The sequence below is a fragment of the Mobula birostris genome, chromosome 16 (genome assembly GCF_030028105.1).
Source record: "Mobula birostris isolate sMobBir1 chromosome 16, sMobBir1.hap1, whole genome shotgun sequence".
Classification (NCBI taxonomy): domain Eukaryota; kingdom Metazoa; phylum Chordata; class Chondrichthyes; order Myliobatiformes; family Myliobatidae; genus Mobula; species Mobula birostris.
Window position 1 is genome coordinate 64,385,292 of NC_092385.1, and position 27,796 is coordinate 64,413,087.

At 46.2% G+C, this 27,796-nt stretch overlaps 1 protein-coding gene across 1 annotated transcript in view; it reads left to right on the plus strand.

The window, feature by feature from the left end:
* LOC140211186 (rhodopsin) overlaps positions 1-27,796 on the plus strand; it is a 192,531-nt gene that overhangs the window by 150,768 nt on the left and 13,967 nt on the right. Inside the window, exons 2-4 of the mRNA XM_072280754.1 lie at positions 21,461-21,629; positions 24,536-24,701; positions 25,099-25,338. Of these exons, the coding sequence (XP_072136855.1) occupies positions 21,461-21,629; positions 24,536-24,701; positions 25,099-25,338 (575 nt within the window). The remainder of the gene's footprint in view (positions 1-21,460; positions 21,630-24,535; positions 24,702-25,098; positions 25,339-27,796) is intronic.

The window sequence follows — 27,796 nt, forward strand, 5'->3', positions numbered from 1 at the left end:
TTCCAGTGTAATCCCTTCCCAGTGTAAACCCTTCCTGTTGTAAACCCTGCCTGCTGTAAACCCTTACTGGTGTAAACCGATTCTGGTTGAAACCCTTCCCAGTGTAAACTCTTCCTGGTGTAAACCATTCTCAGTGTAAATCCTTCCCGGTTTAAACCCTTCCTGGAGTAAACCCTTCCCTGTGTAAACCCTTCCAGTGTAAACCCTTCCTGGTTTAAACCATTCCCAGTGTAAACCCTTCACCGTGTAAATCCTTCCCAGTGTGAACCCTTCCTGGTGTAAACCCTTCCCAGTGTAAACTCTTCTGGTGTAAACCATTCCCCGTGTAAACCCTTTCCCGGTATAAACCCTTCCTGAGTAAACCTTCCCTGTGTAAACCCTTCCCAGTATAAACCCTTCCTGCTGTAAACCATTCCCACTGTAAACCCTTCACCGTGTAAACCTTTCCCAGTGTGAACCCTTCCTGGTGTAAACTCTTCCTGGTGTAAACCCTTCCCAGTATAAACCCTTCCCAGTGTAAACCCTTCCTTGTGTAAACCCTGCCTGTGTAAACCCTTCCTGTTGTAAACCCTGCCTGGAGTAAACCCTTAACTGTGTAAAACGACTCTGGTGTAAACCCTGCCCAGTGTAAACCCTTCCTGAGTAAACCTTCCCTGTGTAAACCCTTCCCAGTGTAGGACCCTTCCAGTGTAAACCTTTCCAGGGTAAACCCTTACTGGTGTAAACCCTTCCCTGTGTAAACCCTTCCCAGTGTAGACCCTTCCCAGTGTAAAACTTTCCCAGGGTAAACCCTGCCTGGTGTAAACCCTTCCCAGTGTAAACCCTTCCTGCTGTAAACCCTTCCTGGAGTAAACCCTTCCCTGTGTAATCCCTTCCCAGTGTGAACCCTTCCTGTGTAAACTCTTCCTGGTATAAACCCTTCCCAGTATAAACCCTTCCCAGTGTAAACCCTCCCTTGTGTAAACCCTGCCTGGTGTAAACCCTTCCTGTTGTAAACCCTGCCTGGTGTAAACCCTTACCTGTGTAAACCAATTCTGGTGTAAACCCCTGCCCAGTGTAAACCCTTCCTCGTGTAAACCCTTCCTAGTGTAAACCCTTCCTGGTGTAAACCCTTCCTGGTGTAAACTCTTCCTGGTGTAAACCCTTCCAGTGTAAACTTTCCCAGTGTATACCATTCCAGTGTAAACCTTTTCAGTGTAAACTTTTCCAGTGTAAACCCTTCCTAGTGTAAACCCTGCCTGATGTAAACCCTTCCCGGTGTACATCCTTCCCAGTGTTAAACCTTTTCAGTGTAAACACTTCCCAGTGTAAACCCTTCCCAGTATAAATCCTTTCCGGTGGAATCCCTTCCCAGTGTAAACCTTTCCTAGTGTAAACTCTGCCTGGTGTAAACCCTTCCTGTTGTAAACCCTGCCTGGTGTAAACCCTTACCTGTGTAAACCAATTCTGGTGTTAAACCTTCCCAGTGTAAACCTTTCCTGGTGTAAATCCTTCCTGGTGTAAACGCTTCCTGGAGTAAACCCTTCCCTGTGTAAACCCTTCCCAGTATAAACCCTTCCTGGTTTAAACCATTCCCAGTGTAAACCCTTCCCGGTGTAAACCCTTCCCAGTGTAAACCCTTCCTAGTGTAAACCCTGCCTGGTGTAAACCCTTCCCGGTGTACATCCTTCCCAGTGTAAACCCTATTCGGTGTCAACACTTCCCAGTGTAAACCCTTCCCAGTGTAAGTCCTTTCCGGTTTAATTCCTTCCCAGTGTAAACCCTTCCTCGTGTAAACCCTGCCATGTGTAAACCATTCCTGTTGTAAACGCTGCCTGGTGTTAACCCTTACCTGTGCAAACGGATTCTGGTGTAAACCTTTCCCAGTGTAAACCCTTCCTGGTGTAAACCCTTCCCAGTTTATACCCTTCCTAGTGTAAATCCTGCCTGGTGTAAATCCTTACCTGTGTAAACTGATTCTGGTGTAAACCCTTCCCAGTGTAAACACTTCCTAGTGTAAACCCTGCCTGGTGTAAACCCTTCCTGTTTAAACCCTGCCTGGTGTAAACCCTTACCTGTGGAAAAACAATTCTGGTGTAAACCCTTCTCAGTGTAAACCCTTCCAGGTGTAAACCCTTCCCTGTTTAAACCACTCCCAGTGTAAACCCTTGCTGGTGTAAACCCTTCCCAGTGTAAAACCCTTCCTGGCGTAAACTCTTCCTAGTGTAAACCCTTCCCAGTGTAAACCCTTCACGGTGTAAACCCTTCCTACTGTAAACCTTTTCCGGCGTAAACCCTTCCCAATGTAAACCCTTCCTAGTGTAAACCCTGCCTGGTGTAATCCCTTCCCAGGGTACATCCTTTCCAGTGTAAACCCTTTTCAGTGTAAACACTTCCCAGTGTAAACCCTTCCCGGTGTAAACAGTTCCCAGTTTAAACCCTTCCCGGCATAAACCCTTCCCAGTGTAAACCCATCCCGGTGTAAACCCTTCCCGGTGCAAAGCCTTTCCGGTATAAACCCTTCCTAGTGTAAGCCCTTCCCAGTGTAATCCCTTCCAGGTGAAACCCTTTTCACTGTAAGTCCTTTCCAGTGTAATCCCTTCCCAGTGTAAACCCTTCCTAGTGTAAACACTACCTGGTGTAAACCCTTCCTGTTGTAAACCCTGCCTGCTGTAAACCCTTACCTGTGTAAACCGATTCTGGTGTAAACCCTTCCCGGTCTAAACACTTCCCAGTGTAAACCCTTCCCAGTGTAAACCATTTCCAGTGTAAACCCTTCCCAGTGTAAATCCTTTCTGGTGTAATCCCTTCCCAGTGTAAACCCTTCCTAGTGTAAACCTTGTCTGGTGTAAACCCTTCCCAGTGTAAACCCTTCCTGGTCCAAACCCTTCCCGGTGTAAACAGTTCCCAGTGTAAACCCTTCCCGGCGTAAACCCTTACCAGTGTAAACTCTGCCTGATGTAAACCCTTCCGAGTGTAAACCCATCCCGGTGTAAACCCTTCCCAGTGCAAACCCTTCCCAGTGAAAACCCTTCCCGGTGCAAACCCTTTCCTGTATAAACCCTTCCCAGTGTAAACCCATTCCAGTGTAAACCCTTCCTAGTGTAAATCCTTTCCAGTGTAATCCCTTCACAGTGTAAACCCTTCCCGGTGTGAACCCTTCCTGGTGTAAACCCTTCCCAGTGTAAACCTTTCCCAGTGTAAACCTTTTCCGGAGCAAACCCTTCCCAGTGTAAACCCTTCCTAGTGTAAACCCTGCCATGTGTAAACCCTTCCTGTTGTAAACACTGCCTGGTGTAAACCCTTACCTGTGCAAACCGATTCTGGTGTAAACCTTTCCCAGTGTAAACCCTTCGTGGTGTAAACCCTTCTCAGTTTATCCCCTTCCCAGTGTAAATCCTGCCTGGTGTAAATCCTTACCTGTGTAAACTGATTCTGCTGTAAACCCTTCCCAGTGTAAACTCTTCCCGGTATAAACCCTTCCCGGTGTAGACCCTTCCTGGAGTAAACCCTTCCCTGTGTAAACCATTCCCAGTGGAAACCCTTCCTGGTGTAAACCATTCCCAGTGTAAACTCTTCCTGGTGTAAACCCTTCCCAGTGTAAACCCTTCCTGGTGTAAACTCTTCCAGGTGTAAACCCTTCCCAGTGTTAATCCTTCCCAGTGTAAACCCTTCCAAGTGTAAACCTTTTCCAGTGTAAACCCTTCCCAATGTGAACCCTTCCTAGTGTAAACCCTGCCTGGTGTAAACCATTCCTGTTTAAACCCTGCCTGGTGTAAACCCTTACCTGTGTAAACCAATTCTGGTGTAAACCCTTCTCAGTGTAAACCCTTCCTGGTGTAAACCCTTCCCGGTGTAAACCCTTCCAGGTGTAAACCCTTCCCTGTGTAAACCACTCCCAGTGTAAACACTTGATGGTGTAAACCCTTCCCAGTGTAAACCCTTCCTGGCGTAAACTCTTCCTGGTGTAAACCCTTCCCAGTGTAAACCCTTCCCGGTGTAAACCCTTCCCACTGTAAACCTTTTCTGGCGTAACCCCTTCCCAGTGTAAAACCTTCCTAGTGTAAACCCTGCCTGGTGTAATCCCTTCCCAATGTACATCCTTCCCAGTGTAAACCCTTTTCAGTGTAAACACTTCCCAGTTAAAACCCTTCCCGGCATAAACCCTTCCCATTGTAAACCCACACCGGTGTAAACCCTTCCCGGTGCAAAGCCTTTCCGGTATAAACCCTTCCTAGTGTAAGCCCTTCCCAGTGTAAACCCTTCCCAGTGTAAGTCCTTTCCAGTGTAATCCCTTCCCAGTGTAAACCCTTCCTGTTGTAAACCCTGCCTGCTGTAAACCCTTCCCGGTGTAAACCGATTCTGGTGTAAACCCGTCCCAGTGTAAACTCTTCCTGGTGTAAACCATTCCCCGTGTAAACCCTTCCCGGTATAAACCCTTCCTGGAGTAAACCCTTCCCTGTGTAAACCCTTCCCAGTGTAAACCCTTCCTGGTGTAAACCATTCCCAGTGTAAACCCTTCACCGTGTAAACCTTTCCCAGTGTGAACCCTTCCTGGTGTAAACTCTTCCTGGTGTAAACCCTTCCCAGTATAAACCCTTCCCAGTGTAAACCCTTCCTTGTGTAAACCCTGCCTGGTGTAAACCCTTCCTGTTGTAAACCCTGCCTGGAGTAAACCCTTACCTGTGTAAAACGACTCTGGTGTAAACCCTGCCCAGTGTAAACCCTTCCTGGAGTAAACCCTTCCCTGTGTAAACCCTTCCCAGTGTAGACCCTTCCCAGTGTAAACCTTTCCCAGGGTAAACCCTTCCTGGTGTAAACCCTTCCCAGTGTAAACCCTTCCTGCTGTAAACCCTTCCTGGAGTAAACCCTTCCCTGTGTAATCCCTTCCCAGTGTGAACTCTTCTTGGTGTAAACTCTTCCCTGTGTAAACCCTTCCCAGTGTAGACCCTTCCCAGTGTAAACCTTTCCCAGGGTAAACCCTTACTGGTGTAAACCCTTCCCTGTGTAAACCCTTCCCAGTGTAGACCCTTCCCAGTGTAAAACTTTCCCAGGGTAAACCCTTCCTGGTGTAAACCCTTCCCAGTGTAAACCCTTCCTGCTGTAAACCCTTCCTGGAGTAAACCCTTCCCTGTGTAATCCCTTCCCAGTGTGAACCCTTCCTGGTGTAAACTCTTCCTGGTATAAACCCTTCCCAGTATAAACCCCTCCCAGTGTAAACCCTCCCTTGTGTAAACCCTGCCTGGTGTAAACCCTTCCTGTTGTAAACCCTGCCTGGTGTAAACCCTTACCTGTGTAAACCAATTCTGGTGTAAACCCTGCCCAGTGTAAACCCTTCCTCGTGTAAACCCTTCCTAGTGTAAACCCTTCCTGGTGTAAACCCTTCCTGGTGTAAACTCTTCCTGGTGTAAACCCTTCCCAGTGTAAACTTTCCCAGTGTATACCATTCCCAGTGTAAACCTTTTCCAGTGTAAACTTTTCCCAGTGTAAACCCTTCCTAGTGTAAACCCTGCCTGATGTAAACCCTTCCCGGTGTACATCCTTCCCAGTGTTAAACCTTTTCAGTGTAAACACTTCCCAGTGTAAACCCTTCCCAGTATAAATCCTTTCCGGTGGAATCCCTTCCCAGTGTAAACCTTTCCTAGTGTAAACTCTGCCTGGTGTAAACCCTTCCTGTTGTAAACCCTGCCTGGTGTAAACCCTTACCTGTGTAAACCAATTCTGGTGTTAACCCTTCCCAGTGTAAACCTTTCCTGGTGTAAATCCTTCCTGGTGTAAACGCTTCCTGGAGTAAACCCTTCCCTGTGTAAACCCTTCCCAGTATAAACCCTTCCTGGTTTAAACCATTCCCAGTGTAAACCCTTCCCGGTGTAAACCCTTCCCAGTGTAAACCCTTCCTAGTGTAAACCCTGCCTGGTGTAAACCCTTCCCGGTGTACATCCTTCCCAGTGTAAACCCTATTCGGTGTCAACACTTCCCAGTGTAAACCCTTCCCAGTGTAAGTCCTTTCCGGTTTAATTCCTTCCCAGTGTAAACCCTTCCTCGTGTAAACCCTGCCATGTGTAAACCATTCCTGTTGTAAACGCTGCCTGGTGTTAACCCTTACCTGTGCAAACGGATTCTGGTGTAAACCTTTCCCAGTGTAAACCCTTCCTGGTGTAAACCCTTCCCAGTTTATACCCTTCCTAGTGTAAATCCTGCCTGGTGTAAATCCTTACCTGTGTAAACTGATTCTGGTGTAAACCCTTCCCAGTGTAAACACTTCCTAGTGTAAACCCTGCCTGGTGTAAACCCTTCCTGTTTAAACCCTGCCTGGTGTAAACCCTTACCTGTGAAAAACAATTCTGGTGTAAACCCTTCTCAGTGTAAACCCTTCCAGGTGTAAACCCTTCCCTGTTTAAACCACTCCCAGTGTAAACCCTTGCTGGTGTAAACCCTTCCCAGTGTAAACCCTTCCTGGCGTAAACTCTTCCTAGTGTAAACCCTTCCCAGTGTAAACCCTTCACGGTGTAAACCCTTCCTACTGTAAACCTTTTCCGGCGTAAACCCTTCCCAATGTAAACCCTTCCTAGTGTAAACCCTGCCTGGTGTAATCCCTTCCCAGGGTACATCCTTTCCAGTGTAAACCCTTTTCAGTGTAAACACTTCCCAGTGTAAACCCTTCCCGGTGTAAACAGTTCCCAGTTTAAACCCTTCCCGGCATAAACCCTTCCCAGTGTAAACCCATCCCGGTGTAAACCCTTCCCGGTGCAAAGCCTTTCCGGTATAAACCCTTCCTAGTGTAAGCCCTTCCCAGTGTAATCCCTTCCAGGTGAAACCCTTTTCACTGTAAGTCCTTTCCAGTGTAATCCCTTCCCAGTGTAAACCCTTCCTAGTGTAAACACTACCTGGTGTAAACCCTTCCTGTTGTAAACCCTGCCTGCTGTAAACCCTTACCTGTGTAAACCGATTCTGGTGTAAACCCTTCCCGGTCTAAACACTTCCCAGTGTAAACCCTTCCCAGTGTAAACCATTTCCAGTGTAAACCCTTCCCAGTGTAAATCCTTTCTGGTGTAATCCCTTCCCAGTGTAAACCCTTCCTAGTGTAAACCTTGTCTGGTGTAAACCCTTCCCAGTGTAAACCCTTCCTGGTCCAAACCCTTCCCGGTGTAAACAGTTCCCAGTGTAAACCCTTCCCGGCGTAAACCCTTACCAGTGTAAACTCTGCCTGATGTAAACCCTTCCGAGTGTAAACCCATCCCGGTGTAAACCCTTCCCAGTGCAAACCCTTCCCAGTGAAAACCCTTCCCGGTGCAAACCCTTTCCTGTATAAACCCTTCCCAGTGTAAACCCATTCCAGTGTAAACCCTTCCTAGTGTAAATCCTTTCCAGTGTAATCCCTTCACAGTGTAAACCCTTCCCGGTGTGAACCCTTCCTGGTGTAAACCCTTCCCAGTGTAAACCTTTCCCAGTGTAAACCTTTTCCGGAGCAAACCCTTCCCAGTGTAAACACTTCCTAGTGTAAACCCTGCCATGTGTAAACCCTTCCTGTTGTAAACACTGCCTGGTGTAAACCCTTACCTGTGCAAACCGATTCTGGTGTAAACCTTTCCCAGTGTAAACCCTTCGTGGTGTAAACCCTTCTCAGTTTATCCCCTTCCCAGTGTAAATCCTGCCTGGTGTAAATCCTTACCTGTGTAAACTGATTCTGCTGTAAACCCTTCCCAGTGTAAACTCTTCCCGGTATAAACCCTTCCCGGTGTAGACCCTTCCTGGAGTAAACCCTTCCCTGTGTAAACCATTCCCAGTGGAAACCCTTCCTGTTGTAAACCATTCCCAGTGTAAACTCTTCCTGGTGTAAACCCTTCCCAGTGTAAACCCTTCCTGGTGTAAACTCTTCCAGGTGTAAACCCTTCCCAGTGTTAATCCTTCCCAGTGTAAACCCTTCCAAGTGTAAACCTTTTCCAGTGTAAACCCTTCCCAATGTGAACCCTTCCTAGTGTAAACCCTGCCTGGTGTAAACCATTCCTGTTTAAACCCTGCCTGGTGTAAACCCATACCTGTGTAAACCAATTCTGGTGTAAACCCTTCTCAGTGTAAACCCTTCCTGGTGTAAACCCTTCCCGGTGTAAACCCTTCCAGGTGTAAACCCTTCCCAGTGTTAATCCTTCCCAGTGTAAACCCTTCCAAGTGTAAACCTTTTCCAGTGTAAACCCTTCCCAATGTGAACCCTTCCTAGTGTAAACCCTGCCTGGTGTAAACCATTCCTGTTTAAACCCTGCCTGGTGTAAACCCTTACCTGTGTAAACCAATTCTGGTGTAAACCCTTCTCAGTGTAAACCCTTCCTGGTGTAAACCCTTCCCGGTGTAAACCCTTCCTGGTGTAAACCCTTCCCGGTGTAAACCCTTCCAGGTGTAAACCCTTCCCTGTGTAAACCACTCCCAGTGTAAACACTTGATGGTGTAAACCCTTCCCAGTGTAAACCCTTCCTGGCGTAAACTCTTCCTGGTGTAAACCCTTCCCAGTGTAAACCCTTCCCGGTGTAAACCCTTCCCACTGTAAACCTTTTCTGGCGTAACCCCTTCCCAGTGTAAAACCTTCCTAGTGTAAACCCTGCCTGGTGTAATCCCTTCCCAATGTACATCCTTCCCAGTGTAAACCCTTTTCAGTGTAAACACTTCCCAGTTAAAACCCTTCCCGGCATAAACCCTTCCCATTGTAAACCCACACCGGTGTAAACCCTTCCCGGTGCAAAGCCTTTCCGGTATAAACCCTTCCTAGTGTAAGCCCTTCCCAGTGTAAACCCTTCCCAGTGTAAGTCCTTTCCAGTGTAATCCCTTCCCAGTGTAAACCCTTCCTGTTGTAAACCCTGCCTGCTGTAAACCCTTCCCGGTGTAAACCGATTCTGGTGTAAACCCGTCCCAGTGTAAACTCTTCCTGGTGTAAACCATTCCCCGTGTAAACCCTTCCCGGTATAAACCCTTCCTGGAGTAAACCCTTCCCTGTGTAAACCCTTCCCAGTGTAAACCCTTCCTGGTGTAAACCATTCCCAGTGTAAACCCTTCACCGTGTAAACCTTTCCCAGTGTGAACCCTTCCTGGTGTAAACTCTTCCTGGTGTAAACCCTTCCCAGTATAAACCCTTCCCAGTGTAAACCCTTCCTTGTGTAAACCCTGCCTGGTGTAAACCCTTCCTGTTGTAAACCCTGCCTGGAGTAAACCCTTACCTGTGTAAAACGACTCTGGTGTAAACCCTGCCCAGTGTAAACCCTTCCTGGAGTAAACCCTTCCCTGTGTAAACCCTTCCCAGTGTAGACCCTTCCCAGTGTAAACCTTTCCCAGGGTAAACCCTTCCTGGTGTAAACCCTTCCCAGTGTAAACCCTTCCTGCTGTAAACCCTTCCTGGAGTAAACCCTTCCCTGTGTAATCCCTTCCCAGCGTGAACTCTTCTTGGTGTAAACTCTTCCTGGTGTAAACCCTTCCCAGTATAAACCCTTCCCAGTGTAAACCCTTCCTTGTGTAAACCCTGCCTGGTGTAAACCCTTCCTGTTGTAAACCCTGCCTGGTGTAAACCCTTACCTGTGTAAACTGATTCTGGTGTAAACCCTGCCCAGTGTAAACCCTTCCTGGTGTAAACCCTTCCTAGTGTAAACCCTTCCTGGTGTAAACCCTTCCTGGTGTAAACTCTTCCTGGTGTAAACCCTTCCCAGTGTAAACTTTCCCAGTGTATACCATTCCCAGTGTACAACCTTTTCCAGTGTAAACTTTTCCCAGTGTAAACCCTTCCTAGTGTAAACCCTGCCTGATGTAAACCCTTCCCGGTGTAAATCCTTCCCAGTGTTAAACCTTTTCAGTGTAAAACAATTCCCAGTGTAAACCCTTCCCAGTATAAATCCTTTCCGGTGGAATCCCTTCCCAGTGTAAACCTTTCCTAGTGTAAACTCTGCCTGGTGTAAACCCTTCCTGTTGTAAACCCTGCCTGGTGTAAACCCTTACCTGTGTAAACCAATTCTGGTGTTAACCCTTCCCAGTGTAAACCTTTCCTGGTGTAAACCCTTCCTGGTGTAAACGCTTCCTGGAGTAAACCCTTCCCTGTGTAAACCCTTCCCAGTATAAACCCTTCCTGGTTTAAACCATTCCCAGTGTAAACCCTTCCCGGTGTAAACCCTTCCCAGTGTAAACCCTTCCTAGTGTAAACCCTGCCTGGTGTAAACCCTTCCCGGTGTACATCCTTCCCAGTGTAAACCCTTTTCGGTGTCAACACTTCCCAGTGTAAACCCTTCCCAGTGTAAGTCCTTTCCGGTTTAATTCCTTCCCAGTGTAAACCCTTCCTCGTGTAAACCCTGCCATGTGTAAACCATTCCTGTTGTAAACGCTGCCTGGTGTTAACCCTTACCTGTGCAAACGGATTCTGGTGTAAACCTTTCCCAGTGTAAACCCTTCCTGGTGTAAACCCTTCCCAGTTTATACCCTTCCTAGTGTAAATCCTGCCTGGTGTAAGTCCTTACCTGTGTAAACTGATTCTGGTGTAAACCCTTCCCAGTGTAAACACATCCTAGTGTAAACCGTGCCTGGTGTAAACCCTTCCTGTTTAAACCCTGCCTGGTGTAAACCCTTACCTGTGAAAAACTATTCTGGTGTAAACCCTTCTCAGTGTAAACCCTTCCTGGTGTAAACACTTCGCGGTGTAAACCCTTCCCTGTTTAAACCACTCCCAGTGTAAACCCTTGCTGGTGTAAACCCTTCCCAGTGTAAACCCTTCCTGGCGTAAACTCTTCATAGTGTAAACCCTTCTCAGTGTAAACCCTTCACGGTGTAAACCCTTCCTACTGTAAACCTTTTCCGGCGTAAACCCTTCCCAGTGTAAACTCTTCCTAGTGTAAACCCTGCCTGGTGTAATCCCTTCCCAGGGTACATCCTTCCCAGTGTAAACCCTTTTCAGTGTAAACACTTCCCAGTGTAAACCCTTCCCGGTGTAAACAGTTCCCAGTTTAAACCCTTCCCGGCATAAACCCTTCCCAGTGTAAACCCATCCCGGTGTAAACCCTTCCCGGTGCAAAGCCTTTCCGGTATAAACCCTTCCTAGTGTAAGCCCTTCCCAGTGTAATCCCTTCCCAGTGAAAACCCTTTCCACTGTAAGTCCTTTCCAGTGTAATCCCTTCCCAGTGTAAACCGTTCCCAGTGTAAACCCTTCCTGGTGTAAACTCTTCCAGGTGTAAACCCTTCCCAGTGTTAATCCTTCCCAGTGTAAACCCTTCCCAGCGTAAACCTTTTCCAGTGTAAACCCTTCCCAATGTGAACCCTTCCTAGTGTAAACCCTGCCTGGTGTAAACCCTTCCTGTTTAAACCCTGCCTGGTGTAAACCCTTACCTGTGTAAACCAATTCTGGTGTAATCCCTTCTCAGTGTAAACCCTTCCTGGTGTAAACCCTTCCGGGTGTAAACCCTTCCCAGTGAAAACCCTTTCCACTGTAAGTCCTTTCCAGTGTAATCCCTTCCCAGTGTAAACCCTTCCCAGTGTAAACCCTTCCTGGTGTAAACTCTTCCAGGTGTAAACCCTTCCCAGTGTTAATCCTTCCCAGTGTAAACCCTTCCCAGCGTAAACCTTTTCCAGTGTAAACCCTTCCCAATGTGAACCCTTCCTAGTGTAAACCCTGCCTGGTGTAAACCCTTCCTGTTTAAACCCTGCCTGGTGTAAACCCTTACCTGTGTAAACCAATTCTGGTGTAATCCCTTCTCAGTGTAAACCCTTCCTGGTGTAAACCCTTCCGGGTGTAAACCCTTCCCAGTGAAAACCCTTTCCACTGTAAGTCCTTTCCAGTGTAATCCCTTCCCAGTGTAAACCCTTCCCAGTGTAAACCCTTCCTGGTGTAAACTCTTCCAGGTGTAAACCCTTCCCAGTGTTAATCCTTCCCAGTGTAAACCCTTCCCAGCGTAAACCTTTTCCAGTGTAAACCCTTCCCAATGTGAACCCTTCCTAGTGTAAACCCTGCCTGGTGTAAACCCTTCCTGTTTAAACCCTGCCTGGTGTAAACCCTTACCTGTGTAAACCAATTCTGGTGTAATCCCTTCTCAGTGTAAACACTTCCCAGTGTAAACCCTTCCCGGTGCAAACCCTTTCCGGTATAAACCCTTCCTAGTGTAAGCCCTTCCCAGTGTAATCCCTTCCCAGTGAAAACCCTTTCCACTGTAAGTCCTTTCCAGTGTAATCCCTTCCCAGTGTAAACCCTTCCTAGTGTAAACACTACCTGGTGTAAACCCTTCCTGTTGTAAACCCTGCCTGCTGTAAACCCTTAGCTGTGTAAACCGATTCTGGTGTAAACCCTTCCCAGTGTAAACCCTTCCCGGTCTAAACACTTCCCAGTGTAAACCCTTCCCAGTGTAAACCCTTTCCAGTGTAAACCCTTCCCAGTGTAAATCCTTTCTGGTGTAATACCTTCCCAGTGTAAACCCTTCCTAGTGTAAACCCTGTCTGGTGTAAACCCTTCCCAGTGTAAACCCTTCCTGGTGCAAACCCTTCCCAATGTAAACCTTTCCCGGTGTTAACAGTTCACATTGTAAACCCTTCCCGGCGTAAACCCTTCCCAGTGTAAACTCTTCCTGGTGTAAACCATTCTCAGTGCAAATCCTTCCCGGTTTAAACCCTTCCTGGAGTAAACCCTTCCCTGTGTAAACCCTTCCCAGTGTAAACCCTTCCTGGTTTAAACCATTCCCAGTGTAAACCCTTCACCGTGTAAATCCTTCCCAGTGTGAACCCTTCCTGGTGTAAACTCTTCCTGGTGTAAACCCTTCCCAGTATAAACCCTTCCCAGTGTAAACCCTGTCTTGTGTAAACCCTGCCTGGTGTAAACCCTTCCTGTTGTAAACCCTGCCTGGAGTAAATCCTTACCTGTGTAAAACGACTCTGGTGTAAACCCTGCCCAGTGTAAACACTTCCTGGAGTAAACCCTTCCCTGTGTAAACCCTTCCCAGTGTAGACCCTTCCCAGTGTAAACCTTTCCCAGGGTAAACCCTTCCTGGTGTAAACCCTTCCCAGTGTAAACCCTTCCTGCTGTAAACCCTTCCTGGAGTAAACCCTTCCCTGTGTAATCCCTTCCCAGTGTGAACCCTTCCTGGTGTAAACTCTTCCTGGTGTAAACCCTTCCCAGTATAAACCCTTCCCAGTGTAAACCCTTCCTTGTGTAAACCCTGCCTGGTGTAAACCCTTCCTGTTGTAAACCCTGCCTGGTGTAAACCCTTACCTGTATAAACCGATTCTGGTGTAAACCCTGCCCAGTGTAAACCCTTCCTGGTGTAAACCCTTCCTAGTGTAAACCCTTCCTGGTGTAAACCCTTCCTAGTGTAAACCCTTCCTGGTGTAAACCCTTCCTGGTGTAAACTCTTCCTGGTGTAAACCCTTCCCAGTGTAAACTTTCCCAGTGTATCCTATTCCCAGTGTAAACCTTTTCCAGTGTAAACTTTTCCCAGTGTAAACCCTTCCTAGTGTAAACCCTGCCTGATGTAAACCCTTCCCGGTGTACATCCTTCCCAGTGTTAAACCTTTTCAGTGTAAACACTTCCCAGTGTAAACCCTTCCCAGTGTAAATCCTTTCAGGTGGAATCCCTTCCCAGTGTAAACCTTTCCTAGTGTAAACTCTGCCTGGTGTAAACCCTTCCTGTTGTAAACCCTGCCTGGTGTAAACCCTTACCTGTGTAAACCAATTCTGGTGTTAACCCTTCCCAGTGTAAACCTTTCCTGGTGTAAACCCTTCCTGGTGTAAACGCTTCCTGGAGTAAATCCTTCCCTGTGTAAACCCTTCCCAGTGTAAACCCTTCCTGGTTTAAACCATTCCCAGTGTAAACCCTTCCCGGTGTAAACCCTTCCCAGTGTAAACCCTTCCTAGTGTAAACCCTGCCTGGTGTAAACCCTTCCCGGTGTACATCCTTCCCAGTGTAAACCCTTTTCGGTGTCAACACTTCCCAGTGTAAACCCTTCCCAGTGTAAGTCCTTTCCGGTTTAATTCATTCCCAGTGTAAACCCTTCCTCGTGTAAACCCTGCCTGGTGTAAACCCTTCCTGTTGTAAACCCTGCCTGGTGTAAACCCTTCCCAGTGTAAACCCTTCCCAGTGTAAATCCTTTCCGGTGGAATCCCTTCCCAGTGTAAACCTTTCCTAGTGTAAACCCTGCCTGGTGTAAACCCTTCCTGTTGTAAACCCTGCCTGGTGTAAACCCTTACCTGTGTAAACCAATTCTGTTGTAAACCCTTCTCAGTGTAAACCTTTCCTGGTGTAAACCCTTCCGAGTGTAAACCCTTCCCGGTGTAAATCCTTCCCAGTATAAACCCTTCCCGGTGTAAACCCTTCCCAGTGTAAACCCTTCCTAGTGTAAACCCTGCCTGGTGTAAACCCTTCCCAGTGTACATCCTTCCCAGTGTAAACCCTTTTTGGTGTCAACACTTCCCAGTGTAAACCCTTCCTGTTGTAAACCCTGCCTGGTGTAAACCCTTACCTGTGTAAACCAATTCTGTTGTAAACCTTTCTCAGTGTAAACCTTTCCTGGTGTAAACCCTTCCCAGTGTAAACCCTTCCCGGTGTAAATCCTTCCCAGTATAAACCCTTCCCGGTGTAAACCCTTCCCAGTGTAAACCCTTCCTAGTGTAAACCCTGCCTGGTGTAAACCCTTCCCAGTGTACATCCTTCCCAGTGTAAACCCTTTTTGGTGTCAACACTTCCCAGTGTAAACCCTTCCTAGTGTAAACCCTGCCTGGTGTAAACCCTTCCTGTTGTAAACCCTTCCCTGTGTAAACCCTGCCTGGTGTAAACCCTTCCCAGTGTAAACCCTTCCCAGTGTAAATCCTTTCCGGTGGAATCCCTTCCCAGTTTAAACCTTTCCTAGTGTAAACCCTGCCTGGTGTAAACCCTTCCTGTTGTAAACCCTGCCTGGTGTAAACCCTTACCTGTGTAAACCAATTCTGGTGTAAACCCTTCCCAGTGTAAACCCTTCCCGGTGTAAATCCTTCCCAGTATAAACCCTTCCCGGTGTAAACCCTTCCCAGTGTAAACCCTTCCTAGTGTAAACCCTGCCTGGTGTAAACCCTTCCCAGTGTACATCCTTCCCAGTGTAAACCCTTTTTGGTGTCAACACTTCCCAGTGTAAACCCTTCCTGTTGTAAACCCTGCCTGGTGTAAACCCTTACCTGTGTAAACCAATTCTGTTGTAAACCCTTCTCAGTGTAAACCTTTCCTGGTGTAAACCCTTCCCAGTGTAAACCCTTCCCGGTGTAAATCCTTCCCAGTATAAACCCTTCCCGGTGTAAACCCTTCCCAGTGTAAACCCTTCCTAGTGTAAACCCTGCCTGGTGTAAACCCTTCCCAGTGTACATCCATCCCAGTGTAAACCCTTTTTGGTGTCAACACTTCCCAGTGTAAACCCTTCCTAGTGTAAACCCTGCCTGGTGTAAACCCTTCCTGTTGTAAACCCTTCCCTGTGTAAACCCTGCCTGGTGTAAACCCTTCCCAGTGTAAACCCTTCCCAGTGTAAATCCTTTCCGGTGGAATCCCTTCCCAGTTTAAACCTTTCCTAGTGTAAACCCTGCCTGGTGTAAACCCTTCCTGTTGTAAACCCTGCCTGGTGTAAACCCTTACCTGTGTAAACCAATTCTGGTGTAAACCCTTCCCAGTGTAAACCTTTCCTGGTGTAAACCCTTCCCAGTGTAATCCCTTCCCGGTGTAAATCCTTTCTGGTTTAAACCATTCCCAGTGTAAACCCTTCCCAGTGTAAACCCTTCCCGGTGTAAACCCTTCCCAGTGTAAACCCTTCCTAGTGTAAACCCTGCCTAGTGTAAACCCTTCCTGTTGTAAACCCTGCCTGGTGTAAACCCTTCCCTGTGTAAATCCTTCCCAGTGTAAATCCTTCCTGGTTTAAACCATTCCCAGTGTAAACCCTTCCCAGTGTAAACCCTTCCCAGTGTAAACGCTTCCTGGTGTTAACTCTTCCTGGTGTAAACCCTTCCCAGTGTAAACCCTTATTGGTGTAAACCCTTCCTAGTGTAAATCCTTCCTGGATTGAAAGGCTCGTTATTTAGAGGGTTATCCTTTTAGGTAGCTGTGGAGGCCAAATCATTGTGTATATTTAAGGCAGGGGCTGATAGAGTCTTGATTGGTCAGGGCATGAAGGGATACAGGGAGAAGGCTGGAGATTGTGGCTGAGAGGGAAAACAGATCAGTCACAATGAAATGGTGGAGCAGTTATGATGGGCTAATTGGCCTAATTCTGCTCCCATGTCATACGGTCTTATGAGCTCCCTGGTGTAAATCATATACCCATTGAAAGCTCTCTGTGGTGTAAACCCTTCATAGTGTAAACACTGTGTAGTGTGAACCCTACCCAGTATAAATGCTGTATGGTGCGAACCAGCCCAGAGCAAACCCTGTGTGGTGTGAACCCTACGCAGTGTAAACCCTGCCTGGTGTAAACACTTCACAGTGTAAGTCCTGTGTGGTGTGAATCCTACCCAATGTAAACCCTGTATGGTGTGAACCTGCCCAGTGTAAACCCTGTGTGGTGTAAACACCACCCAGTGTAAACCATGTGTGGTGTGAATCCTACCCAGTGTAAACACTGTATGGTTTAACTGGCACAGAGCAAACCCCCTGTGGTGTAAACCCTGTGTGGTTTGAACCCTGCCCAGTGTAAACCCTGTGTGGTGTGAACCTGCCCAGTGTAAACACTGTGTGGTATCAACACTGTCCAGTATAATCTCTGTCCAGTGGAAACCCTGCCCAGTTGAAACTCTGTCCAGTCCACATGCTGCACAGTGTAAGCCCTGCATGATGCAACCTCTATCCCTATCCAGTCTAAACCCATCCAGTGTAAACCCTGTCCATTCTAAACTTTCTGTGGTGTGAACACCATGTGGTGTGAGATCTCTGTGGTGTGAACTCTGTATGGTATAAACCCCGTGTGGTGTTAACACTGTGTGGTGTGAACTCTGTGTGGTGTGAACCGTGTGTGGTGTGAACTCTGTGCGGTGTGAACCCTGTGTGGTGTGAACTCTATGTGGTGTGAACCCTGTGTGGTGTGAGCCCTGTGTGGTGTGAACCCTGTGTGTTGTGAATTCTGTGTGTTGTGAACCCCATGTGGTGTGAACCCTGTGTGGTGTGAACTCTGTGTGGTTTGAACCCTGTGTGGTGTAAACCCTGTGCGGTATGAACCCTGTCTGGTGTGAACCCTGTCTGGTGTGAACTCTCTGTGGTGTGAACTCTCTGTGGTGTGGACTCTGTGTGGTGTGATCTCTGTGTGGTGTGAACTGTCTGTGGTGTGGACTCTGTGTTCTGTGTGGTGTGAACTCTGTGTGTTGTGAACCCCGTGTAGTTTGAACTCTGTGTGGTGTGAACTCTGTGTGGTGTGAACTCTGTGTGTTGTGAACCCCGTGTGGTTTGAACTCTGTGTGGTGTGAACCCTGTGTTGTGAAATTTGAAAAGGAAAAGCTGGTATCAGGTGTATCGATATTTCAGTGGAACAGGGGATATTACAGTGGTATGAGAGAGGAACTGGCCCAAGTCGATTTGAAAAGTCAGCTAAATGGAGGGACGCAGAGCAGAATTGGATGAAGTTCCTACAAGAAGTAAGGAAAATGCAGGAAAAATATATTCCAAGAAAAAAGAAAATCATGAATGTGGCTAACAAGAGAGGTTAAGGCAAAAATAAAAGCAAAAGAAACGGCGTACAAGGGAGCAAAAATTTGTGGGAAAAATGAGGACTGGAAGACTTTTAAAAACTTACAGAAGGAAACTAAGAAAGTCATTAGGAAAGAAAAGATGAATTATGAAAGGAAGTTGATGATTAACATAAAAGCGGATACTAAGAGTTTTTTTAAATATATGAAGAGTAAAAGAGTGACAAGGGTAGATACAGGACCGATTGAAAATGATGCTGGAGAAATTATAATGGATAACAAAGAGATGGCGGAGGAACTGAATGAGTATTTTGCTTCAGTCTTCACAGTGGAAGACATGAGCAATATACCTGATAGCCAGAGGTATCAGGGAATAGAATTAGGATGTCAAGATTGCTGGAGAGAAAGTGCTTGGGAAACTAAGTGGCCTAAGAATATATAAGTCTCCCGGTCCGGATGAGGTGCACCCAAGTGTTCTGAAGGGGGTGGCTTTGGAGATTGTGGAATCATTGGAAATGATCTTCCAGGAATCAATAGACTCTGGCATGGTTCCGGAGGACTGGAGGGTTGCAAATGTAGTTCCGTTATTTAAGAAAGGAAGGAGGCAGCAAAAAGAAAATTACAGACTTATTAGTCTGGCATCGGTAGTTGGAAAGATAATTGGAGTCAATCCTCAAGGACGAGGTTATGAAATACCTCGACGTGCATGACAAGATAGGCCCAAGCCAGCACGGTTTCATGAAGGGAAGATCCTGCCTCATCAACCTATTGGAATTTTTTGAGGTAATCTCGAATAAGATTGACAAGGGAGAGGCTGTGGATGTTGTGTATTTGGATTTTCAAAAGGCCTTCGATAAGGTGCCGCATATGAGCCTGCTTAATAAGATGAGAGCCCATGGAATTATAGGAAAGATATTGAAATGGGTGGAGCATTGGCTGATAGGCAGAAAGCAAAGGGTGGGAATAAAGGGATCTTATTCTGATTGGTTGCCGGTTACTAGTGGTGTTCCGCAGGGGTCGGTGTTGGGGCCGCTTCTTTTTACAATGTATATCGATGATTTGGATTATGGATTAAATGATTTTGTGGCTGAGTTTGCGGATGACACCAAGATAGGTGGAGGAGCAGGAAATGTTGAAGAAATGGAAAGGTTGCAGAGAGACTTAGTCAGTTGAGGAGAGTGGGCAAAGAAATGGCAGATGAGATACAACGTTGACAAATGTACAGTTGTACATTTCGGAGAAGAAATAATCGGGCAGATTATTATTTAGATGGGGAAAAAATTCAAAAATTGGAAGTGCAAAGGGACTAGGGGGTCCTCGTGCAGGATACCCTAAAGGTTAACCACCAAGTTGGATCGGCGGTAAGGAAAGCGAATGCTATGTTGGCATTCATTTCAAGAGGAATAGTGTATAAGAGTAAGGAGGTGTTGATGAGGCTCTATGGGGCATTAGTGAGACCTCATTTGGAATACTGCGTGCAGTTTTGGGCCCTCTACCTTAGAAAGGATGTACTGATGCTGGAGAGAATTCAGAGAAGATTTACGAGGATAATTTCTGGAATGCAGGGGCTAACATATGAGGAGCGTTTGTCGACTCTTGGATTGTATTCATTAGAGTATTGAAGAATGAGAGGGGATCTCATAGAAACATTTCGAATGTTGAAAAGGTTGGACAGAGTAGATGTGGAAAGGTTGTTTCCGTTGGTGGGTGAGTCCAGGACAAGAGGCCATAGTCTTAGAATTAGAGGGTACCCAGTTAAAGCAGAGATGAGGAGAAATTTTTTTAGCCAGAGGGTCGTGGATTTATGGAATTCGTTGCCACATACAGCTGTGGAGGCCCGATCATTGAGGGTGTTTAAGGAGGAGATTGTCAGGTATCTAATTAGTCAGGGTATCAAGGGATATGGGGAAAAAGCCGGAAATTGGAACTAGATGGGTGAATAGTTTAGCTTATGGGGGAGCTGCAGAGCAGACTCAATGGGCCAAATGGCCTACTTCTGCTCCTTTGTCTTGTGATCTTGTGATCTTGTGTGAACCCTGTATGGTGTGAACTCTGTGTGGTGTGAACTCTGTGTGGTGTGAACCCCGTGTGGTGTAAACACTGTGTGGTGTCAACCTCGAGTGGTGTGAACCCCATGTGGTGTGAAACCTGTGTGGTGTGAACTCCGTGTGATGTGAACTCTGTGTGGTGTGAACCCTGTGTGGTGTGAACTCTGTGTGGTGTGAACCCCGTGTGGTTTGAACTCTGTGTGGTGTGAACTCTGTGGTGTGAACCTTGTGTGGTATGAACTCTGTGTGGTGTGAACCCTGTGTGGTGTGAAACCTGTGTGGTGTGAACCCTGTGTGGTGTGAACTCTGTGTGGTGCGAACCCTGTGTGGTGTGAAACCTGTGTGGTGTGAACTGTTTGTGGTGTGAACTCTGCATGGTGTGAACCCCGTGTGGTATGAACCCTGTGTGGTGTGAACTCTGTGTGGTTTGACCCCCGTGTGGTGTGAACCCTGTGTGGTGTAAACCCTGTGTGGTGTGAACCCTGTGTGGTGTGAACCCTGTGTGGTGTAAACCCTGTATGGTGTGAACCCCGTGTGGTGTGAACCCTGTGTGGTGTAAACCCTGTGTGGTGTAAACCCTGTATGGTGTGAACCCCGTGTGGTGTGAACTCTGTGTGGTGTGAACTGTGCATTATGTAATTTCTGCACGGTGTAAACCATCTATCTCTCTGTGTGTAAATTCTGCATGGTGTTATTGAATGGGAGGTCATCATGGAGGGATTGTTTATTGAGTCAGTGTCGGTGGGAGTCAGAAAAAGAAAGGGAACAATCACTCTAGTGGATATTCTATAGAGTGCCCAATAGCAACAGAGACACTCAGGAACAGATCAGGGGGCACACATTTAAGAAACTCTTAGGCACATGGATGACAGAAACTGAGGGCTATGTAGCAGGGAAGGGTTAGATGTATCTTCTAGAAGGTTAAAAGGTTGGCACAGCATTGTTGGCCAAAGGGCCTGTGCTTAATGTTCTATAGTCTATGTAAATCCTGTGTGGTATAAATTCCACAGGGTATTGCACCATGTAAGCTCTGCATGGCGTAAATGCTGAGTGGAGTCCACCCTGCTTGGTGCAAATCCTCTGTTGAGTCAATTCTGCATCTATTTCTCCTGCATTGACTGAGAAGTTAAGTATTAGTATTTTCACTATTTTTGGTGTTGTTTAGATCCACCGCTCTCTACATCCTATACTGTTCAATGTTTGCAAAAATTATCTCTATCCTCTGTGAAAACAGAACCTGAGCCTGTGTTTGATTTTTCTGCCTGGTTCCTAGTTATAGTATCCTAGTTTCTGATGGTGGGGACCTTCAATTGTACTCACCAAGCTTCTTCTCACATTTACAGTGTGTACAGTTGTTTTTTGTTGTGGAGTTTTGTCAGTCGCTGTTGCCATTGGTGATGTCAGTGTGCTTGTTGATATTCTGTCTGTTGGAGCTGATGTGGCCTTTGAGTTTGTTCATGGACACATTGTTGTTCCTGTGGCTGGTGTATCTTTTGTTTTGTTGCCGCTGGTACTGGCTTGTAGATCATGAATGTGATCTTTGTGTTGAGGGAGGAACGTTAATTTGTTGGAGGTGATGTTGTCATTTTGCTTGTTGGATGAGGCATTGTGTTTGATCTTGGAGGTAGAATTTTGAGTGTAAGGTTATGGAGTTGGTTGGACACAGCTGTATGCTTTGGAAGTGGTTTCGACACAGGGTTTTGTGACTTTTTGGGTGTGGGTTTATTGGCAGAGTTAATTTGTATTTTGTTCCAGATGCACGAATTGACCACCTTTAATCTCTGGTTCTGTCCAACAGGTGAAGTCTCTCTTTGGTGCCTTGTGGTGCTTGCCATTGAACGCTACGTGGTTGTTTGTAAACCCATGAGCAACTTTCGGTTTGGCAGCCAACATGCCATCATTGGTGTCGCTTTCACATGGATCATGGCCCTCTCGTGTGCTGGTCCCCCGCTCCTTGGATGGTCCAGGTAGTACATGTATCATACTCTGCCTCCAATATTGTTCACATTTCACTGGCAGCCCTCGACCAGGAGGTTACCGCCCAGAAAGCTCAACATTTCATATGCAACTGATTGCTCTTAAATGCTCACGCCAGAATTGTTTGGTTTGAATGAATAGTTGAAATGTAACTTAGTAAGGACTTACTGTAGACCTCAACAGATTTATATACTTATTATGACATTGGAGGCCATTTGGTCCAATGGCTCCACACCAGCTCCCAGGGAACACTAATATCCCATTCCCTCTTCTTATTTTGCTGAATGCCTGCATCTTATTCTTCCTAACACATGCCTATCCAACACCCTTTTAAATCATTTGCTGTTTACCTACACCAGAGGTACTGTAATCACAACAACCAATTAACCAACCAGCATGTCTTTAGGATGTGAGTGGAGATCTGAGAACTGGGAGGTGGTGGAAAGGCAGATAGGCACAGGGAAAAGGTGTACACTTCACACAGTCTGCACCTGAGCTAAGGAACAGGTCATTGAAGCTCTATGAGCTCCTCTTTTCCTGAAGATAGTCTCTTCATGGACCTAGTCCGTGTGCGTGTCAGTACTGAGTCAGTTGAGCACCCCGTATTAGAAGAATTCAACTGAAAGCCTGTTTTGCTTTTGAGGACAATATCCATGTCATGACTTGTGAGAAGTTTTCTCCTGTGTCTGAGCTAATATATATTTGTTCCTCAGCCAGCCTTGAGAGTGCAGACCTACTGGTTATGATCTCACTAATGTTTGCAATAGTTTTTCACGGGCAAACTGATGATCAAAGCTAGCTCATGACACCAGTGATAATATTATTAAGGAATTTCTGAGCTTGTGAAAGGCTCCATGTAAATACTTGGCTTTTCTTTCCAGTAGGGCCACAGAGTTGTAGAACCAGACAGCATGGAACCTGGCCCAACTGATCCATGCCAACCAAGATGCCTATCCAAGCTACTCCCATGTTGCAGTATTTGGTCCATAATCTTCTCAACATTTTCAATCCACCTACTTGTCCAACTGCCTTTCAGAAGTTGTTATTGTACCTGCCTCAGCCACTTCATCCGGTGTCTCAGGCCACACACATAACAGGTTCTGCGTAAAAGAATTGCCCCTCGGGTCCCCTTTAAATTATGCCCCTCTCACTCGTTCTTGTTTCTGCAACCCTGGCTAGAAGACTGAGTGCATTCACCCAATCAATGTACCTCATGATTTTTATACACCTCTATAAGATCACCTGCCCATCTCTTATACTTCAATGAGTAAAGTCCTAGCCTGTCCAACCTCTTCCTATAACTCAGTCTCTCGAGTCCTGACAATATCCTTCTATATTTTCTCTTCCAGTAGGCTAGACAAGGGAGATGCAGTGCATGTTGTATATTTGGATTTTCAGAAGGCCTTTGACAAGGTGCCATACATGATGCTACTTAACAAGATAAGAGCCCATGGAATACGGGAACGTTACTTACGTGGATAGAGCGTTGGCTGATTAGCGGGAAACAGAGAGTGGGAATCAAGGGATCCTATTCTGGTTGGCTGCCGGTTACCAGTGTTGTTCCACAGGGGTCCATGTTGGGGCCATTTCTTTTTACATTGTACATCAACGATTTGGATTATGGAATAGATGGCTTTGTGGCTAAGTTTGCTGACGATACAAAGATAGGTGGTAGTGCTGAGGAAACAGAGAGTCTGCAGAGAGACTTGGATAGATTGGAAGAATGGGCAGAGAAGTGGCAAATGAAGTACAATGTTGGAAAGTGTATGGTTATGCACTTTGGCAGAAAAGATAAACGGGCAGACTATTATTTAAATGGGGAAAGAATTCAAAGTTCGGAGATGCAACGGGACTTGGGAGCCCTCGTACAGGATACCCTTAAAGTTAACCTCCAGGTTGAGTCAGTGGTGAAGAAGGCGAATGCAATGTTGGCATTCATTTCTAGAGGAATAGAGTATAGGAGCAGGGATGTGATGTTGAGGCTCTATAAGGCACTGGTGAGACCTCACTTGGAGTACTGTGGGCAGTTTTGGTCTCCTTATTTAAGAAAGGATGTGCTGACGTTGGAGTGGGTACAGAGAAGATTCACGAGAATGATTCCGGGAATGAGAGGGTTAACATATGAGGAATGTTTGTCTGCTCTTGGACTGTATTCCTTGGAGTTTAGAAGAATGAGGGGAGACCTCATAGAAACATTCTGAATGTTGAAAGGCATGGACAGAGTGGATGTGGCAAAGTTGTTTCCCATGATGGGGGAGTCTAGTACAAGAGGGCATGACTTAAGGATTGAAGGGCACCCATTCAAAGCAGAAATGCGAAGAAATTTTTTTAGTGAGAGGGTGGTGAATCTATGGAATTTGTTGCCACGGGCAGCAGTGGAGGCCAAGTCATGGGGTGTATTTAAGGAAGAGATTGATAGGTATCTGAGTAGCCAGGGCATCAAAGGTTATGGTGAGAAGGCGGGGGAGTGGGACTAAATGGGAGAATGGATCAGCTCGTGATAAAATGACGGAGCAGACTCGATGGGCCGAATGGCCGACTTCTGCTCCTTTGTCTTATGGTCTTATGGTCTTCCAGTTTAATAACATCTTTCATAGCAGGACTATATAACTGAATGTAGTACTCACATGTGCAGCCTCTCCTGTATCTTGTACAACTGCACTGTGACCTCTCAACTTCTATATTCGGTGCCCTGAATGATGAAGGCCAACATGCCAGAAGCCTCCTTCACTGTCTCCACACTCAATGAACCATGTAGCTGAACTCCAAGGCCCCTCTATTCTACAGCAGTGCCAGTGCCCTGTTGTTTGTTGTGAAAGCCCTACCTGAATTTCACAATCCAAATACAACACCTTGCAATTAAAATCCTCGTGACCTGGAGCCTTCTCTGTTTCAGATTTATCCCAGAGGGAATGCAGTGTTCGTGTGGGGTTGATTACTATACTCCGAAGCCTGAAGTGAATAATGAGTCCTTTGTCATCTACATGTTCACCGTCCATTTCAGTCTCCCACTGACTGTTATATTCTTTTGTTATGGTCGTCTGGTCTGCACAGTCAGAGAGGTAGGTTTCTGATCTCCTTCTGCCTGAGTGAGTTCCCCTCTTTGGTAGCAATGTTCTGTCTTCAACACTGCAGACAATAACCATCACATTTGTGAGGTTAGTCTGGAGGCTCTACACAAAAAGACATTTATGCCTCTGATAACTTCTGTGGTTCTTTTATCTGCTGCTGGTTTATTGATTTCACTTCCTGCACTTGGCCTATTTGATTTGAGCTCAAGACCTCTGTGAAGGTACAACCAGACCATAATTACTGGTCTACGCCAAGCTGTGACCAGATGCCTGAGCCCTGATGATGTTCAGTTCCATAACTGGGGCTCTGGTGGATCCCCAGAGTGGGTGATGTGACCATTAAGACAAGTACTGACTGTCCTTCTCTGATGCTCTTTCTTCTATACAGGCTGCAGCCCAGCAGCAGGAGTCGGAGTCCACACAGAGAGCTGAGAGGGAAGTCACCCGCATGGTGATCATAATGGTGATTGCCTTCCTTGTGTGTTGGCTGCCGTATGCTGGAGTAGCTGTCTACATTTTCACCAATCAGGGCAGTGATTTTGGTCCAATCTTCATGACCATACCATCTTTTTTTGCCAAAAGTTCAGCTCTCTACAACCCACTCATCTATATCCTGATGAATAAACAGGTAGGAGTTTAACCCTGCAAACACTTGCTGAAAATTTCTCTTTCTCTCTTTCTCTCTCTCTCTCTCTCTCTCTCTCTCTGTTTCTCTCTCTGTCTGTCTGTCTCTCTCCCCCTCTCTCTATCACCATTACGCTCTCTTCCTTACTCTATGTCTGTCTCTGTCTCAGTCTCTGGCGATTGTTTCTGCACTCTGCACCTCCCAACACTACTTTTCTCTCTTTCCCTGCCTCCCTGCTTCTCATTCCATTTTAGTTTATTCTCTATACTCTTTTATATCTTCTTCTCTCTCTGCCTCCTCTGATCGTGTCCTGACACCTCTGATCTCTTTAGCTCAGCCTCTGAATAATCTAATTGTATCGCTCTCTTCTTCTTAACTGCTTATCTTCTTGTTTGTTTTCCAATTTATCTCTCTCTCTCTCTCTCAAAACTGTGCACAATCTCTCTGTCAGACTCTCTCATTTATGGTCTATCCCTCTCTCTCTCTATCATTTTCTTCCATTTTCACTCTCCCTCGCACTGTCACTGGTTTACGATCTTGCGCGCGCGCGCGCACACACACACACACACACACACACACACACACTCACACTCTTTGGTGCAAAGTGGAACTTTGTCTCCAATAGGTAGTCCACTACTGCTGGACTGGATGCAAGCACTTGCAACAGGTAGATCACTGAGAAGGAGGTCACCTAGGTTCACCCTCCTATTGGTTGATCAATACCTGCCACAGACCCAGTCTGGCAGATGTGTCCACTCTTTTTCTGAAATAAAAAACATATTTTGATCAGGTTTTGTTGTGCACATAATATAGCTAAAGATACCCATACTCCTCCAATACATTTCTCTTAAATATTGAAACGAATCCGCATCTACCACTTGTGCTGGCAGCTTGTTCCACACTCTCACCACCCTCTGAGTGAAGAAGCTCCCACTCATGTTCCCCTTAAATATTCCACCTTTCATCCTTAACCTAGATCTAGTCTCACCCAGCCTCAATGGAAAAAAAGCCTGCTTGCATTTACTTTTATGTATAACCCTCATCATTTTGAATATCTCTAGCAAATCTCCTCTTTTTCTCTTATGCTCCAAGAAATAAACTCCAAACCTATTCAACCTTTCCCAATAGCCCTGGAAACGTTCTGGTAATTTTTCTCTGTGTTCTTTCAATTTTGATATCTTTCCTGTAGGGAGGTAACCAGAACTGCACAAAATACTTGACATTAGGCCTCATCAATGTCTTATACGACATCTACGTAACATCCGATTTCCTGTACCCAGTGCCCTGATTTGTGAAGGCCAATGTGCCAAAAGCACTCTTTACAACCCTATCTACCTGTGTTGCCACTTTCAAGGATTTATGGATCTGCATTCTCAGATCCCTCTGTTCTACCGAGCTCCTCAATGCCCTACCACTCACCATGCAAGTCCTTCCCTTGTACGTCCTGCTGAAGTGCAATAACCTTACACTTGTCCGCTTTGAATTCCATTTTCAGCCCATTTCTCCAGCTGTCTTTTGTCTTTCACACTCCCTGTATGATTCTATTTCTCTCTCTACCTTTGAGTACAATTCCTGTGTCTGGGTAGAAACTGCAATGTTTTTGGCACCATGGGCACTGACTCAGGTATAATTTTGGTAACAATTTATGATCCCTCCATTGTGATCTTCCACTATCATTGAAACCAATCTCAGCCACTGCCAGTTTTGGGTTTCTGTACAACTGCTCAGCTCCACACCTGCTCAGATGGACCAAAGAGATGAATTTCAGACAAAATGAGGGTGACTACATGTGATGCCAGGCAGTCTTTGACTGGAAACTGTTTCAGAAGGAGGGAATGCAAACAGAACTGTAAACCAGCTAACCCAGTTGGAATTGTTTTTTAAGTGTCACTGAAAAAACAAATAACAGTAAAAACAGTGGTTGTTGTGTATTTTGGACTTTTAGAAGATGCTACAGAGTAAGTTATTAAACCACAGCATGATTTTGGGATTACATACTGATATGGACTGGGCATGCATTACTGGATCAAAGACAGCAAGTGGGAAGACAGGGGTCATGCTTTGTTTGGAAGGCCAACAATTTGTGTGACATTTTGCAGGTTTGATAAATAGTTGAGCTACAGTATAGTTGTGAGATGGTGCAAAGAGGAGTAGTGTCTCACAAATCTGTTTTTGAAGAGGTAACCAAAAGGATAGACAATGGCAGCATAGTAAACATAGAACAGAACAGGCCCTATGGGAGTAGATGAAAACATATGGAATTTAGACAGGCCTTTGACGAGGTTCCTTATGGAAGTTTAGACAGGAAAATTGGGTTGCATGGGACCCAGGGAGAGCGAGCTAAGTGTTTATAAAATTGGCTTGATGGTAGAAAGCAGAGGATCATGGCAAGATGTTCCTCAGACAGGACTAGTGGTGTGCCTCAGTCATTGTTTTTTTTTTGTTAATTATATATAATAAT